This window comes from Berghia stephanieae, chromosome 1 (assembly GCF_034508935.2).
Source record: "Berghia stephanieae isolate SIO BIC M18660-M18661 chromosome 1, UCSD_Bste_1.3, whole genome shotgun sequence".
Classification (NCBI taxonomy): Eukaryota; Metazoa; Mollusca; class Gastropoda; order Nudibranchia; family Aeolidiidae; genus Berghia; species Berghia stephanieae.
Genome location: NC_088360.1, coordinates 34,970,693 through 34,988,808, shown reverse-complemented (window position 1 = coordinate 34,988,808; position 18,116 = coordinate 34,970,693). Strand labels below are relative to the sequence as shown.

Below are 18,116 nucleotides of genomic sequence, written 5' to 3'. Positions count from 1 at the left end.
AGGTGAGTTGTCAAATATTGCTTTACACTTCACTGCGCACACCGCACACTCCTCCCAAGTTTCACTATACGGCACGGGTGGTTGCCGACGTGTATTTATTTGATTTGTGTGTGGACGATAGTGAATAACTTCAAACTACGTGTACGTATTATGTGAAGCTCTTTTCTACCTTCAAAGATTTCGCTGCATGTCTGTCTGAATGCCAAATGCATGGCCGACTAAGATAGATTGGTATTTCTTACTTACATAAAAGTAAAATTTCACCAAAGGTTAGTCTTAGTCTTACACTAACACTAAACTACACAATACATAATGGAAGAGAAAAAATCCTGGGCTTTCATAGAGAGCAACATTCACGAAACGTGCTCAAAGCGTTTTACAAAGGGTCTCTGACCAAAAGCAACACGTAACATGTAGAACGAGACATGACGCCTGTCAGATGCTGTTACAATGTTGTTGTTTTTTCTGCATAGACAACGCTGTTGACGCCGGATCCTTATTTTACACCTGATAACGATGAGAGAATGCGAGCAAAGAGCCTTTCGACACTTCTCCTATATACCGCTCCTTTATATTAAAGTAGAGCACTTTTATTTCGTGGTTTTTGTTTTATGCCCCCCCCCCCTCTCTCTCTCTCTCTCTCTCTCTCTCTCTCTCTCTCTCTCTCTCTCTCTCTCTCTCTCTCTTATATATATATATATATATATATATATATATATATATATATATATATATATATCTGTGTATGTGAGAGTGAACACATTAAAAAAATAATGCATTATACTTGAAATAATAATAATAATGATAATAATAATAATAATAATAATGATAATAATAATAATTATATACTTTATTCATCCAAAAAAATGGAAATTCGTTTACAGACGTGGCATGCATAAAAATGTATAAACACAAAGTTGAGAATCTATGGCGACAATGTATACAAATGCACCAAAATGTAAAAGTATACAACCAAGAACCAATAGCAACACTTTATATATTAATTTGATAAATTGAGATAGGCCATACATTAGGCCTTTAGTCCGAACTTATGTGTGTATATTTAAAAGATAGTATTTAAATTTGAACACCATGTGGCAAAAATGAATTAAGGTGACGTGTTGTCTTTGTTTTTATAGATATAAGGCGACGGCTTCTCATGGAGAACTTAATATATTTGTGAAGGGGTGATCTCCATCCTTCATACCTTTATCCATTTTACTTAGATAAAATCTCTTGAACAGTTCTTTCACATTGGAAATTGGGTGAGTATAACTCCTGGCTTTATCAATTATCCGATCAATTTTCTTAATGTCGCAAATACTGGTATTTCCACACCATGCTGTAACACAAAAAGTAATAACAGTCTCCAAAACAAATGAAACAAATTGTCCATTTTATTCTTTCGCAGGAGAAAAATGAAAAGAAACCGTTGTTTCATTCCCGAAACAGAACGGGTGAGGCTGGAGAGGACTTTTGTGAGATGTGAAAAGCCAGAGAATCACAAAATGTACAAATCTCCGAATTTACTGCATGATGGCGATTTGCCAGATAATTGGCAACATGATAACATGCTGAATTACTTGAGAGTAAGTGGTGAAAATATAAAAGTATTACTTTATTTTACATGACAAATAAGAAAGTGGTCAAACACTTTTGATTTTCATTATGACCTGATATATATTTATATAAAAGTCTTTGTGTTGGATGGTAAAAAGTTCTGTTGTATGTTTCCTTTCAAGCTTTTATGGCTTCATAATGAATATGCAAAATTTTGAATGTTTTTAAGTAGAGCTTTCTGTACAAGTGACAAGCAAGGTGATGAAGAATGTTTTTATAAACAAATCTTTTGATCAATATTTAAAAATTATTTCAAATGAAATTGAACTTGTTTTGAATGCTTATTTGAAAAAAAATAAATTATTGAAACAGTCTTGATGAGTAAATCATATCATAGAATATCATGTATAGAGCTTTATGGATGGATTTCGAGTTTACTCTAACTTGATTCATTGATAAAAGTTGGTTGAAATGCGTTTGACTGCTAGAGGTGTTTTTTTCCTTTATACCCTTGATCATGTTATTAGTAATAAAAACCTCAAAATAGCGACATACATTTTAGTAAAACTCATGTTTAGCGACATCGTTATAACAATAATCGGCAGTTGAAGCTGATGCTTGACACCCGACCATTGTCATTTTGTCCTCTAAATGTTTTTTTTTCCTCCCAATGAGATTGCTTTGTTACTGATCAAACTCCAACAACTCATTTTTATTTTTCATCAACATTATATCAGTGTTGTCTTTTAGAAGTGAACTCGGTGAATATAAGTTTTTTCTTGAAATCAATATTTGGCCCTTTTTCAATTTCTTTTTTGTCTTTATGATTGTTACAGTGCAGAGGAGATAACTCGACAAAGCTTATATTGGCATCATGCTTAAATCAACATTGTATTAAAGTATCAATGTTTTTTTTTCTCCTGAATAACTAAAGATTTAATATACCAATGCCCATTTGACCAGAAGACTTTTATATCAACATTGCAATTTCACCAATAACGACAGTACCATCAACTTATGAGGATACTTTTCCTCTTTAATTTTGGACCAATTAGAGGACATACAGTGTATCCTCTGGACAATTACACCCCTGAATAATGACAACTCCTGGATAGCGACATTGACCTGTGGTCCCGAATTTTTTGCTATATGTTATTAGTAATAAAAACCTCAAAATAGCGACATACATTTTAGTAAAACTCATGTTTAGCGACATCGTTATAACAATAATCGGCAGTTGAAGCTGATGCTTGACATCCGACCATTGTCATTTTGTCCTCTAAATGTTTTTTTTCCCTTCCCAATGAGATTGCTTTGTTACTGACCTATCAGAACACATGTTTACTACACTGCGTGGAATCAGCACTTGCTCATGTGGAACCACAGCAAAAGAAGTTTATCAGTGGCTGGTACTCTTGAGAGTCCATTAACCATCCATGTTATTGTGAATAATACCTTTTTTTTTTTTTAAAATATCGTAAGATGTAGGTCTACTAACTTTTAAGTGTTTGTAAATTATGGTGCACTTGAATAAAAATGTTGGTATTCAAAACTAATGAGCAGTATCGTATGGATTTGATTTTAATTAAAATCAAAACTAGATGTGTGCATCTATGTTTTTGTGCGTATTTATCATTATATTGGCACTTGATTTTCTTGTTTTATTATTAGTTTTGTTAAATGGTATTTGCACTGTTTACGGTCATAACATTGACAATACACATTTGAAAGTGAAAGCAAAACTGGTATACACTTTATAAACAGGAGAAATACACATTCTAATGTTTTTGAGATATGTCTTTTCTCAGGCACTGGTCTGTGCATGTATGTATTCACAGGTCTCACCACGACCCCTTTTTTGGCCATCTTGAAAACCCTGGAATAACAACACCCTTGGATTATGACATAATTTTCTGGTCCCAGGCGATGTTATCCAGGGGTTGCACTGTATATTTATTTTTGTAGCAATTATTTTCATTGACAAAAAGTAAAGTCTTATAACCAGGAAAATAACTGCAACAAAGCTAAGATTACTCAAAATGCTTCACATTCACAGAGGCAAAGCTTCCTCTTAAGGCACCAGAATCCACTGGAGATTGAAAATGCAGCATATTCAGAAAAATTTGAGCCATAATGTTCAGAACTAAAAACCTTTTTCAAGGGTCCAGTGACATCTTTCAATGTGAAGGATGTCGGTTATGAAAAACTGTGATGTATACAAATGCCTTTTTTAATTCAGAAAAGTGAGTGGAGCAGGCACTTATGTTGGTAACAACAAGATATGAAGTGAATAGAAAAGTGCCAGAAGACAATAGAGAATAAAAATTTTTCGCGGCGGTGGTGGGGTTTGAACCTGCGACCTTATTGGTACGACAACTCCGCCTGGCAGGTGAGAGCGTGGCTCTACCGTGTGAGCTATCCACGAACACATAAAATATTCGTTTCAAACCCAAAGTCATTACTAGATCCCTCTCTCACCCACTTCTTGAGACCGCCGATTCGTTCGTACACCACCATCGCGAATAATTTTGACCAGCAGTTAAGCTTAATAGCCAATATTCTCAACACAAACATATAACATAGAAACGATTGAGACATTGAGTATGCTCCGGTGTATGGGGTGAATTTTTAATTCAGAAAAGTGAGTGGAGCAGGCACTTATGTTGGTAACAACAAGATATGAAGTGAATAGAAAAGTGCCAGAAGACAATAGAGAATAAAAATTTTTCGCAGCGGTGGTGGGGTTTGAACCTGCGACCTTATTGGTACGACAACTCCGCCTGGCAGGTGAGAGCGTGGCTCTACCGTGTGAGCTATCCACGAACACATAAAATATTCGTTTCAAACCCAAAGTCATTACTAGATCCCTCTCTCACCCACTTCTTGAGACCGCCGATTCGTTCGTACACCACCATCGCGAATAATTTTGACCAGCAGTTAAGCTTAATAGCCAATATTCTCAACACAAACATATAACATAGAAACGATTGAGACATTGAGTATGCTCCGGTGTATGGGGTGAATTTTTAATTCAGAAAAGTGAGTGGAGCAGGCACTTATGTTGGTAACAACAAGATATGAAGTGAATAGAAAAGTGCCAGAAGACAATAGAGAATAAAAATTTTTAACTGCTGGTCAAAATTATTCGCGATGGTGGTGTACGAACGAATCGGCGGTCTCAAGAAGTGGGTGAGAGAGGGATCTAGTAATGACTTTGGGTTTGAAACGAATATTTTATGTGTTCGTGGATAGCTCACACGGTAGAGCCACGCTCTCACCTGCCAGGCGGAGTTGTCGTACCAATAAGGTCGCAGGTTCAAACCCCACCACCGCCGCGAAAAATTTTTATTCTCTATTGTCTTCTGGCACTTTTCTATTCACTTCATATCTTGTTGTTACCAACATAAGTGCCTGCTCCACTCACTTTTCTGAATTAAAAATTCACCCCATACACCGGAGCATACTCAATGTCTCAATCGTTTCTATGTTATATGTTTGTGTTGAGAATATTGGCTATTAAGCTTAACTGCTGGTCAAAATTATTCGCGATGGTGGTGTACGAACGAATCGGCGGTCTCAAGAAGCGGGTGAGAGAGGGATCTAGTAATGACTTTGGGTTTGAAACGAATATTTTATGTGTTCGTGGATAGCTCACACGGTAGAGCCACGCTCTCACCTGCCAGGCGGAGTTGTCGTACCAATAAGGTCGCAGGTTCAAACCCCACCACCGCCGCGAAAAATTTTTATTCTCTATTGTCTTCTGGCACTTTTCTATTCACTTCATATCTTGTTGATACAAATGCCTGCAATGTTCCGCTGGAGCTGTCGATAAGCAAAATACATACATGAATACATAGCTGCCATTGTCATGGTAAATCATCATTGGCCGAAATCACTAGGTGCATAAAAAAGACTGATTAATCACATTTTTTTTCAAGTTGGCTGGGTTAAAATAGTTCAGGGAAACCATGGTCGAGGTAAAAATTAGTTCGAGAAAGAAATGGACAGATAAGAAAGGACAAATTTCTTGCTTTTTCGAATGTGTTCAAGGAAACTATACTGAAGTGTATGTATGCTTCTTGCTTCCATTTCATCTCTTTTTCTAAAATAGACTTTTTGGAATTGATCTATGCATTCCACTTATATTTTACTCTTAAGACATTTTAATATTATCATGGCTTGTTTGTTTGCTATTTTTGAACAAGGGGCCTTTTGAATATTCTTGTATTTGATCCATACATTAACATGAGTGATACAAACTTGAACATTTTTTTAGTTTGGTTATAGGGTTGATGTTTTCTCTAGCATAGCACACATTCCAGCACAACAAAAAATCAAACAAAAAATGTCCCACAAAGCTTTCTGAATTTACATTTTGATGGGTAGAATAGGTTACAGGAAGGCCAGAACAGAAGTCAAAATGACTTGTATTTTATAATTTTCATATGGTTTACAAATAAACTTTCTCCTGGATATGATATCTACATATATATGATGACGACGACGACGACGACGACGATGATGATGATAATAATAATGATGATAATAATGATGATAATAATAATAATAATAATAATAATAATAATAATAATAATAATAATAATAATAATAATAATAATAATAATAATAAATAATGTAAACCATTTATACCACGCCTATTCCTGCCAAGAAAAAAAAAAGAAAAGAAAAACTATTTAACAGAAACTGGTTTTAATCTGTCAAATATTTTCTTCTAAAATAGGCCTTAATAGTTGTCTTACAAGTAGCTTCTGTATTGCACTTTCTAAAAGAAATTGGAAGAGAGCTCCAAACAGAAGCTGCAACATGAAAAAATCACCAATCAGAAAACTTTTTCGGAGCCTTTTTTGGGAACAGTAAATAGGAGGTGATCATTAGAATTTAAATTTCTGGAAGGTGAGTGCAAAGATATAAAAATATGAAGGAGCAGTTTTGTTGGTATATTAAAAACAAAGGACAGCAATTTTGTATTTGAGTCTAAATTCAACAGGTAGCCAGTGAAGTGACAAAAACATGGGTGTGATATGATCTCTTGTTCTTCTTTCTTAGAATGATCCTGGCATATACATATACATGGGAATTCAATATAATTACAAGAAATAGAGGTCAATGTTGAAAGTTAGATCTTCATAATTTGTAACATCTATAATTATCTTCTTCTTTCCATTACAGTTGGCATCAAGAAGAATAGTTCATCTAACAGTGCTTCAACAAAGTCCCTCACGACTCAACAGAGACACTGAAAATCACATTTCCTTTGGCAGTGGATGTCTGACCTTTGATCCTGCACATGGGGCAATAGTTCATACCAGTAAGCATGTCGTCTATGACCCCTTTGAAGCAGAACGAACGATTGTGAGACTCTTTTACGATGAGGAAAATTCTTTTGAAATTGAACAAACCATTGCAAAATACAAACAAAAAATTCTCAATAAATTTGTCGGAGAAGGAAGTGATGAAGGTGAACTTAATTTTTTAATGACTATGAGGAATCAGTCACAGAACATACCAGGTCTTTTTTTGTCTAAAGGAAATTGTCATCATTTCCAGTCAGTAATGTGCAGTGATTACACATCTTTCTCCTGTGAGTTGCCCATTCATGAATTGTTCAGTGAAAAGGAAATTGATGAATTGTCAAATAGCTTTTCGCGGATCAATTTTAATGTGAAAAAACTGACATTAAGTCCACCGAAAGAGATCGACATTTCAATCATTTCACATCCGCATGGCTATGAAAAGAAGATTTCATTTGGCAGGTAATTTTAGTGATGATAAATTATTTCTTATAACATTAGGTTTAATACTCAGCTTTAGAGCAATATCCATTGGACATACTCAAAGCGCTTTACAAGGAGTCCTTCAAGGCATAATCTTGAAAAGATAAAAGCTAATATCTTCCCTGCGAGACACATTATGTCCCAGACTTGTATACATCATTTCAAAGGCAGCTCTTATCATGTCCGAAATGTCATTGCTTTGTAAACAATGTAAAGAAAGAACATTTGTAAACTCATTTAATTTTTATCTCTCCTGTTTGCACTACATGAAATGCATTAAACTGTACAAATGGCAAACGCAGAGAGATAATTATTGATTACTTTTGTTTGTAAAGAAAAGCTTATGTACAATGAAAGTCCATTGATTATACTCTTTTATCCCTCGCTTCAAAATACATTACCATTTTAAAATTTCACGATGCCTCAAATGAGTGCAGTAATGTGATTAAGAGCTGTATTTGTGATGTTTTCGTGATGTTTTCAATAATAATAAAAATTATTATCAAATTCCTAATGATTCAGAATATCAATAAGTGTTGCTGAAATGGATAGATTTGCCATCTGTTTACATTATGATTATAATCTCAGACTCGAGTGTAGCCCCCATTTAACTACTTATTCCTTATTGTTTGTCAGTATTTTAGCACAATATATAATTGCTCTCTGCATGCAACTCACTAATGAAAGAATACAATATTCATGAATGAGGACATTCCCTTCTTATTTTTAGCCACCAAGCTTTTACCAAAATTAAGTTCATGAATTTCAATTAAATGGTTTTAGCTAAAATAAATTTCGTCTTTACACTTTACTTCAAAATGTCATATAGCACTCATCAAATACGAACATTTCTTTGTACTGATATATTCTTCATTGCTTGTGGCAGGTTATTTTACAATTTCCAGTTCAGTTATCATCTAAGCGGTATACTTATCAAATAAAAACGATTGTCTTTTCTTTAAAAATCACTTTTTCATAGTCCGAGTTAATCTTTCTATCCCTATAACTCTATGCTGGACTTTTCAGAATGAACAGACTTTGTAATGTAACTCCAGCCTTGTATGATGCAGCAACCTGCGGTGGTTCCAGTGGAGCACCGCTTATCAGACTGAAAGAGGACACAGGCCACATAAACATAGGAATGTTTGTTCATCATGGACACAACAAAGATATTCTTGATTTGGGGGTGGGAACAGTACGGCCACCTTGGACCTTTCCATATGTCCAGTGCATGGATACAGAGGTTTGACTGTGTTGGAGATTATCTTTTTAAAAAATTATATTCATGAGGAGTGTCCATTGGCAAATTACAAGTTTTGCTCGAGTGTCCCAATTTTTTCTCTCATATTCATCACTAGTTGCCCTGTATTTTAATTTATATTTGTCTTGATTCTATTGGTGGGCTATTTTTTAGAGTCACCAATTGTCTCCCATTGAACAGATTTTTAAACATTTTTTTAGCACCATTGCTTGTCTTATCGTAGTAACAAACCACTAGCCTCTGATAAATATGAAAGGAGTAGAGTCAGCTATATGTCATTGATCTCATGATCAATGACAATTATACTTAATAGTCAGATAAGACTGCTTGGTGTTCCTTTTTTTTTTGTAAATCGTTTTCTAGAGTATTTGGCAAGCATGTTTCAAATAAGGTGACATTTTATATCAGGCATGGAACGTGACAAGATTTGATATTTCTGATGGTATGTAACAAAAGAGCTTGATTAAAAATTTATGCTGCACGATTTTCCAATCCCAAAAATTTGCATAATTAGGGAACAAAAAGATAGTTTTCTTAATTAATGTGGCATCCCAATTTTGTTGTTGTAAAAATTAAAAACACAAAATACAGCATAATTCATTCCACCTTCAAATTCTGAATGATTGTGCTAGTAACGAAAATAGATGAATCGATATAATAAAATATCCGTTCCATGCGGCACATTAGATGCTGTCACCTAGTCATTCCTTGAACGAATACAGATAATCCATCAAACATCTGATGTCAACAGAAATTGTTCATGTTGACCAAGAGTGAATTGGCAATCAAGAATTTGGCCCAACTTAAAGAAAAAGAACAAAGGGCCTGAAACGGGACTCAATTCCTGGACTTCTCAGTTTATGGTGCAATGTGTAAACCCTCTGCCACCTCTCCCCCCCCCCCCCCCCCCCCCCCTTTGATCAATGGCATCATAAAGGTACTCAAAGGTCAGGTTCTGTGTGTCATATGTCAAGGGAGTTGACAGAGGTCTAATGCACAAATGAGCATTTTACTTGTATGCTTTTGTCTATCTTATGCAGAATACACTGACCAATGCTATTGATATTCTTTATGAGCCTATATTTTACTGGACCCTGTTCTTCTGTGACCTTTTACATTTGGAGTCAACCCTTATCAACATATTGGATGTCTTTGCCTACACAAGCAGCTTAAGTGCCTTGATCGGAACAGGTTAGGAGACTTACTCTTGGTGGAAGTCATTTTATGACCAACTGAAGTCTGTTACGTTAATCTAATCAGCAGTGTGTGTGTTTTAAGTTTTAAGGTCAAAGCCTTATTCTCATTATTATATTACAAGTATTTGCATTAGTAAGCTTTGCTCCATTTATACCTTAGTATTCATTATGAATTTAAGATTGGCATGGAAAAGCCTTTAAAAAATGAATTAGAAAATTAATAAAGAAAGAAACACAATTATTACGCTCTCTAAATGTTAGTACATATTTTTTAATGTGTTTTGACGGTACTCAGAATATCAAAACTGTTTATATTGACAAGTATAAGGAGCATTCCGTCCAGAATGTTTTTTCAATGTTTCTTAAATTAAATATTTATATTATCGCTAACAATTCATTCATTGTCTTTATTATTATCGACATACATAACGTTGTTCTTTACTTTTTTTTTTTCAGTGGATTGCATTTTCTTTAAGGTGTTGTTTACTTGCTACTGTCTTCACATCCTGTTCAAATTTTGTATTGACACATATCGCACAGGACCTTATTTTGCAACATGCAACATTATTTTGACTTTCATCACAATGGCCATGTTTCTGATTGCTTGGTTGATATTGTGGCTTTGCCCTCTGGGACGTGGCATTACAGAAGTTATAGCCATCTTGGCATGGATTGCTGTTCTCTATTTAGAAAGGTAACAGTTTCATTGAGTGGATTTCATCATAATGCTTATGTCTTATGTTCAAATTTGGCCAAAAAGTACTATGAATCACTAATAAATAATTCTGTGCTCAACATTAGAGGAAAGAAGTAAGTAAATGAATATTGGGTGATGCCAACGTGACATGATATTGAATGTTTAGTGTATACAATAATAGGACTTGATATTGCTTATTATATTCTGATAATTTGTACTGTGTACTGAATTATTCATATTTAAGAAAACCACAGCTTTTCAACTATATATAGATGAAGATAGTGTTTGTTGGTAAAATTATGTTTTTTGTTTGTTTTCTTGTTATGGCAAATTAAAAAAAAGAAAACTTGTTAATTTGTTAATCCAAAAGTGAATCCTGGAAATTACACGGATTTGGTGGTGTATATTATCGAGTTATGCATCAATTAATGGCAGAAATCATTACATTTTTCAGAAGATATTCGTAATATAACAAAACTATCTGAATTCCAAAAGAGCAGTTTCTACCACAAACTGCCCGACAAGAACCTAATGGATCATCATGTATGAAAGTCTTTGGCTCAAATGGTTTATGAAGATCTATGGATTCCAGTGGTTGTATTGTAAGGAAACAGCTCTGGGAAATTATCATGATGCAAAATATATGTAAAGCTGTTTTGATTTAATTTGATATCAAGGCTTTAAAGTGTCATTTATTTGAATGGTAGTCAAGTGAACCATTGACGCAACTTTTGTCTTCGATGAAAAAAATAAAAAATAAATAAATAACCGGGACATATTTGTTGATTTCAATGTCCAAGACTAAACAAACTTTAAAAGATCCTATCTCAAACATAAAATCAAATCATTTCGTGTTTACATCATGAAACAATAAAGTATTCAACTGCAGAAACCTTTATTATTATTAGGTTATTTGCTGTGTTTGGTTTTTTTTTTCCACTCCATATCTTTACAATATATCCGTCATGTGAACAGGAGAGTTAAAATAAGAAATGATTAGATCTCTTTCCCAAAGGCGAAAATAAATGATGTGATTATCGTGCAAGATATTAATAGGTTAAGTGGTGTAATAACATATCATAAAATAAAAGTGAAATAATACATTGGTAAAAAATTATCTCAATCTCTTATTTTCTCGATATTTTCAGAATACATCCAACTGAAATCTTCAATTGTTTTCAAATTGTGAGTTAATTTGTGGAGAACCCAAAATATTGCAGGGAAATAAAGGCAATTACAAACATGCACACACCTTTAAAATTATTTTATTATTACATTACTTTATTGTGGAAATTAACATAAATTGAGAAGAAATCGTTGAGCTCAACTATCAAAATCGGTACAGTAATAAAGTCTGTAGGTGTGTGGAAATGAATTTGGCAACAAAGCTGCAAGCAGATTTCATAAGTACTCATTTGAGTCAACGGGTGTTAGAATCATCCTTAAGAAAGGTTTGAAAGTTTCTTGTAAATCAGTCTTATAATTTTAGATTTGCCAGTAATTCTGTGCTTTTCTGCAAAAATTTAACATGGGCTGTACAGAACTTTGACCCCCAACCTTATTTTTTTTTTCTTTTAAGGATAGATTAATTATAATGAAATAAAGAAACAGAAGTTTTCAGTCAGATTTTTGGAGAAATGAGTTTAATTATTTCCAGTGATGAATATGAAAAATGTTTGCGAAAAGGTGTTAGTCTTAATTTTAACATGTGAATAAGTCAATAAATTACAGTGCAACCCTTGGATAACGACATTACCCGGGACCGGAAAATTATGTCATTATTCCGGGGTTTTCAAGATGTCGGAAAAGGGGGGGCGTGGTGAAACACATGAATACCTAACAGTGTGATGCCTGAGAGAAGACACATCCAAAAGCGTTAGAATGAGTATTTCTGCTATTTACAAAGAATATAGATGCTGTACGCTTGGCTAAGAAACTCACAACATTGCCATCCTGAAAAATAATGGACTAACACACATAACTATGTGCACCTGAGTGATGTCAACTTCGTTCTACTCGTATCTATACCAGTTTCGATTTCACTTTCAAATGTGTATTGTCTTTGTTTTGATCATAAACATGCAGTACTTGAACACCATTTAACAAAACTGAGAATAAAGCAAGAAAATATATTCCCAATATGATAAATTCCCACGAGAACATAGATGTACACATCTAGTTTAGATTTTAATTAAAATGAAATCCATACGATACTGCTGATGATATTTGAATACTGAGATACTTTTTTAAGTGCACCAAAATTTATAAGCACTTAAAAATTAGTAGACCTAAGTCTTGCGATATTAAAAAAACAAAACAACAACCCCCCCACCCCCAAACCAATGTTTCATATGAAAATAATAAAGTGAAAGAGGCTGTTTCTGCTTTCCCGGCTATTCCAACATATTACGTATTAGCCCATAAATATCCTTAATTGCCCCCATTGGACACGGCATTGCCTGATATCAGCTAACCTCAACTGACCTCAGACAGGTAGCTATCATGGACGGTTAATGGACCCTTGAGAGTACTATCGACTGATCAACTTCTTTACTGTTAGCAAGTGCAGATTCCACGCAGTGTAGTAAACATGTTTTCTGATTGGTCGGTAACAAAGCAATCTCATTGGGAGGCTAAAAGGGCATTTAGAGTTGACGATATTTGAGTATTAAACATCTGCATCAACTGCCAATTATTGTTATAATGATGTTGCTAAACAGGGGTTTTACTAAAATGTATGTCGTTCTTTTGGGTAGCAATGACTATGAAAAATGTTTTTTTCTCTTTTTGAGGAAATTTTTTGTCTAATATCAAAGCCCTATCTCCACTGAGTAAAAATGTTTTTGAATTTTGAAAATCCATTCATAAATAAACAAGTTATGCAGTTTCAAAGGTGTCATTTATTTGGATGACCCGCAAAGAGGAAAAAAAAACGCGAAAATATGGGACGCTTTTTCGGAATTTTTTTTTCGACCTTTGGTGTATCTTGCGTAATAAGTGGATTAAAAGATTGAAACTTGAAGAGCAAATTAGGATGGTGTTTTGTAAAATACGGGAAAAGTACTCGTCATATTCATATGAAATTTTACAACCAAAAAGAAGAAATGTTCATGTATTACCTTGTCAGCGACAAAACCTCCACGCCCGGTAGTTTTAGAAATATTTTACTCCAAAGAGTAAAAATCTTTGTTTAACGATCTTCTGGTAATCGCACGAGTTTTGTCGCTTGACATAATCTAAAATGACCTTTTTTCTGTGTGCCAACTTTCAGTCATATTCATCAATAAACAACGTCGTAAATAATTTTTTAAAATAGCATATACGAAACGGCTTCGTCCCATATTTTGATGCGAATTCGGGCACTTCGTGAGCGAAAAAGAGGCCCAAAGATTTGTGCGGGATAGTCATTGCTACTTTTGGGGTTTTTATAACTAATAACATATAGCAAAAAATTTGGGACCAGAGGTCAATGTCGCTATCCAGGGGTTGTCGTTATTCAGGGGTGTCGTTATCCAGAGGTTGCACTGTAATATCAAGAATGTGATCAACAGTTTATTTTATTGAAATAAATTCCTCTTTCTTCTTTCAGATATTTCCGTTTATCAGGCAAATTTCAGATGATGACTATGGGATCATTTACAGAGGTCATTCAGCTAAAATTGTTGTATGAAATGGGAATCAAGGCTAAGACGAGCAAAAAGTCTCACAAGCTTGTCACGACAGCTTTCTGATAGGGTTATTTGAGAAATAATGTGTATATCATTATTATTGCAAATAATAAACATGCATGTTTATGTATAGCACATTTCCATATTTTCCATGCTCATCGCACTTCACAATGCTTTATATTTATTCCATCAAAAGGCCACATAAAACAATTTCCATGTCAATGTCATACTATGGAGGTAGCCTGTTAGCCATTTTTTGTACTAGCTTTCTTTCAATATCCATCATTGTCTACAACTGAGTTTTCATTCACTTCCTAGTTCAGTTGGGGTAATGCGTGGAATTACCTTACCCAAGGACACAATGCCAAGACCAGAAATTCGCCGTTGTCTTCCTTCCAGTCACTTAACATTATCAACATTACTGGGATGATAGGAAATAAAATGAGTGGAAATGATTTCTCAAACTTTGACCGCTGTTCATTAACCCTCTTCTCACCAACCATAGGAAAATCGTCACATTCAAAATTCTCCATAAATTATCCCCAAAACGTCTAGAAACTTTAGTAACTTTCAAAGAAAGAAAATATGATACTGTAATGTCCCAAACATTTTGGTAAACAGTCCTTTCGTTATGCTGCTGCAGTTTCATGGAATAATCTGCCAGAGCACATGAGAATGGAGACAGATTTGAATAGGTTTGAGAGACTCTTATGACAAAGGTAGCAGATTCTCAGACTTGTTCAGATCTGTTTTCTGTTCCTGTAAGTATATTTGATATTCAAATCTAATGAAACAGCGAGATATGTCAATTTTTATGTATAATATATTTAATTTATGTGCAAAATATTTTTTTATATTGTTATGTTGGTGAAAAGCCTTAAAGCCTTTCTGATTTTAAATCAGATTTTATTAAGAAAATATACATCATTATTTTTTAAAATTATTATTTTAATATTTTGTTGTCATTGTTACCAGTTGATGTTTTGCATAATATGTATTTTACCGACAATAAATAATATATTCAATTCATTGCGATACAACCTCCAATTTTTTCATTCTAATTTCTTTTGTACATCACAAAATTTAAAGATGTATATTGTTTAAAGCTATAAAACTGTCCCCGTCGTTTTTCGCGGCCGCGATTTTAGCTGTTACCAGCAACTTTCCGCGATTTTTGCGATTTTCCTGATTTTTTTTTTTTTTGGTGGACTTTTCCCTTAACTAACTGGATACTGAGCTTTTTTTGACCGCACAACTCTTGGAGACTGGGCTTCGCGTTAGTATTTTTATACTATAACAACTTCATTGCATATGGCACTCAATTATAAGTGGCATACTCCTTGCTTACATGTAGCTAGGTTGCACCACACGGTTGGCCCAAACTGATTTTATTGATCTTGGCTGGACTTCACTCCTCATAGTGATGTTCATGAGTTTCAATTAGTACAGTGTCCTTTTATTTTATGTTTATGATTTTATTTTGTTATGATATTATAATTATGTACGTATTTAGTTTTTTGATGGATAATATATTTTTGTCTGTAAATCATCTGTCAGTTATGATGATTATGATGTTTTGTTGTTTGATTTGTGCTTTTTGTTTCAGCGATCCGGTATATGATCTAATGCGGTCGATTGGATCTAAAACTAACAAAAGAAACTATTATAAATGTATTCTTTTAATTTCAGGCTTTGTTCTTTTACATTTGTTAGCTTTTTGATTAGGTTTGGTCACACTTTTGTTTTATAACATGTAGATTCTTTTATAATTTTATACTTTTATGCACTACAGTACTTTAAGCCTTTATCGGATTCCGGCACGATCGGATACTAGCACACTTTTTGGTGATGACTGACCGTGCCGGTATAACGCGAGTACTGTATTATTATCATTATCATTATTATTATTACTGCTGCTGAGGTAATAAACAGATGTGGTTTAAATTGAAACTTTGGCCTTTGTTTGTGCGTTTGCGAATCGCAATTTCCCCCCCCCCCCCCCCTTGTCAGATAATGTTCTGCAAAATTTGGCAACTTTTGGCAATTTTTATGGCAACTTTTGCCCTTTTTATGGCAACTTTTGCCCTTTTTTATGGCAACTTTTTGCAACTTTTGGGGTTTTAAATGGCAACTTTCCACAGGGACAGATAAAAACTCGACAATGTGTTGTAGAGCTCTTTGCTGAACAATAATATGTATAGAATGTACCTGTTGCTTCTCAGTTTAAGACAAATCTATTTTTGTACTGGGTAGGTATGATGTTTTGAGGAAATTCTGAATATGGCTGGTAAGGAGAGAGATAAAAACATAGATATTGAAATTAAGTCAAAGGACGGCCATGATTATGACTTTAAGTTATTGAAGCTTTCAATACAGTGAGATGCTAGGGCATTTCGCCTCACAGGTATGACAGAGTATTCTTATTCTTATTACCAAGAAGTTGATTGATGTACAGATGTGAAAATACATCTTGTCCGCTGAAAATGATATTGCACATCAGGAGAGTTTTCGCCTCCGCTACAAAGTAATCCAAATAAAGTAATTTTGTCACATAATTTTATGGCTTGTAAAAAGCTATTTATTCAGCATTCGAATCTAGGTTGAGGCTCTATCTTCTTTAGATGACACTGGATTCCCAGCTATCAAGATTATTTCACAGTAAAACCACACTAAACAGGTAAAGCGAGGTTTTACTGTATACTGAAAAATGAAGGATGAGAAAACCCTTCACAACCCCCCCCCCCCCCCCCCCCCCCACCTTAGAAATGAAATAATAACAGACGCAGACAAGCAAGGATATAAAACTGGAGCAATGTTTTGAGTAGACAATAGACCAAGATTATGCTCTTGTCTTCTATTCCTCTAAGCTTTACAGTGTCTGTTCTGTGCTCATCACTTTACCATTGCTAACAAGATGACATATCGATGAATGAGGTTTATCATTTGTGATTGAAATTCCTTTTGGGATTGGGGAACATTGGAAATTATACTTGCTGTGTCTTCTGTCCCCCTGTACCTGTTTTTCAATTGCTTTCTGTCTTCGTCTTGGAATGAGATTACTTGGTTTTGTCCTGACCCTGTCATTAGTCCTTGGCTGGGACAGTCGAATGTATAGTTTTAGTTTTGGGAGATGATATTTTTTTCCTTGTAAATCATCTCTCCGTTATGTATTGTTATTTTTTATTTTTAAAATATGATCTGTAACCATTTGAGTGTATTCCTCTTACTTAGTGGGATCTTGTGCTGGTGTCTGGGTGAAACTTTTTTGGGCGGGTGGTTGGATGGGAGCATCACCCTTGAATCATATACCTATGATGTTCGCATGGGTGTACGATCCAATAGTGATGTCGTTTTTTCTTCTCTTTACTAGCCTATCCTGCTTCTTTGGTTTGTGATTGTATTTTTGACAGGGGATATTTTTTTTTCTGTAAATCTTCTGCCTGTTTGTTCTTGGTTATTTATAATTTAGCTTATGATATCTTTAGGTTATGATTTTGATTTACTTTTGTACTATTTTTGTTAGATTGCTTGTTTTTTTGTTTCAGCGGTCTCTCATATAACCTCAATTGTGTTGGAAGAGACCTAAAGCAACAAACAAACAAACAAACAAAAAAAAAACTTTTTTGGTGATATCAAACTAAGTACTTTGATAGTGTGCTCTTGGAATCTACATCTGTTTCCTATTTGAATCAATTCCCCTTTGTCTTACGTATTTTCTTTAATTGTAATTCTAAAACTTTTTACTATCCCATTTTCTTCCTTTTTACTGGCGCTGATATGACCTTAATGTGTTGCAAGCGCCGTAAAACCCTTAAAACAAACAAAAACAAGGATATCATTCTTGGATCTACCTCTAATCTTTGTTGAACTATTCCCCTTTGTCTCATATTTTATTTGCTGCTCGATATCTAGATCACAATTCTTTTTAGGAGGGAGGGT

General features: G+C 34.3%; 1 protein-coding gene across 5 annotated transcripts in view; it reads left to right on the top strand.

Annotated features, from left to right (window-relative positions):
* The window catches only part of LOC144972834 (uncharacterized), a 16,326-nt gene extending 199 nt beyond the window's left edge, over positions 1-16,127 (top strand). Inside the window, exons 1-8 of one of the 5 annotated variants that reach the window (XM_078914540.1) lie at positions 1-2; positions 1,412-1,589; positions 6,751-7,334; positions 8,382-8,598; positions 9,657-9,807; positions 10,269-10,506; positions 11,658-11,694; positions 14,099-16,127. The exon at positions 1-2 is cut by the window's left edge and continues 193 nt beyond it. In XM_078914540.1, the coding sequence (XP_078770666.1) occupies positions 1-2; positions 1,412-1,589; positions 6,751-7,334; positions 8,382-8,598; positions 9,657-9,807; positions 10,269-10,506; positions 11,658-11,694; positions 14,099-14,179 (1,488 nt within the window). In that variant the 3' untranslated portion in view covers positions 14,180-16,127. The other 4 variants (XM_078914531.1, XM_078914559.1, XM_078914550.1 and 1 more) reach the window with 4 other exon arrangements.
* The last annotated feature ends 1,989 nt before the right edge of the window (positions 16,128-18,116 follow it).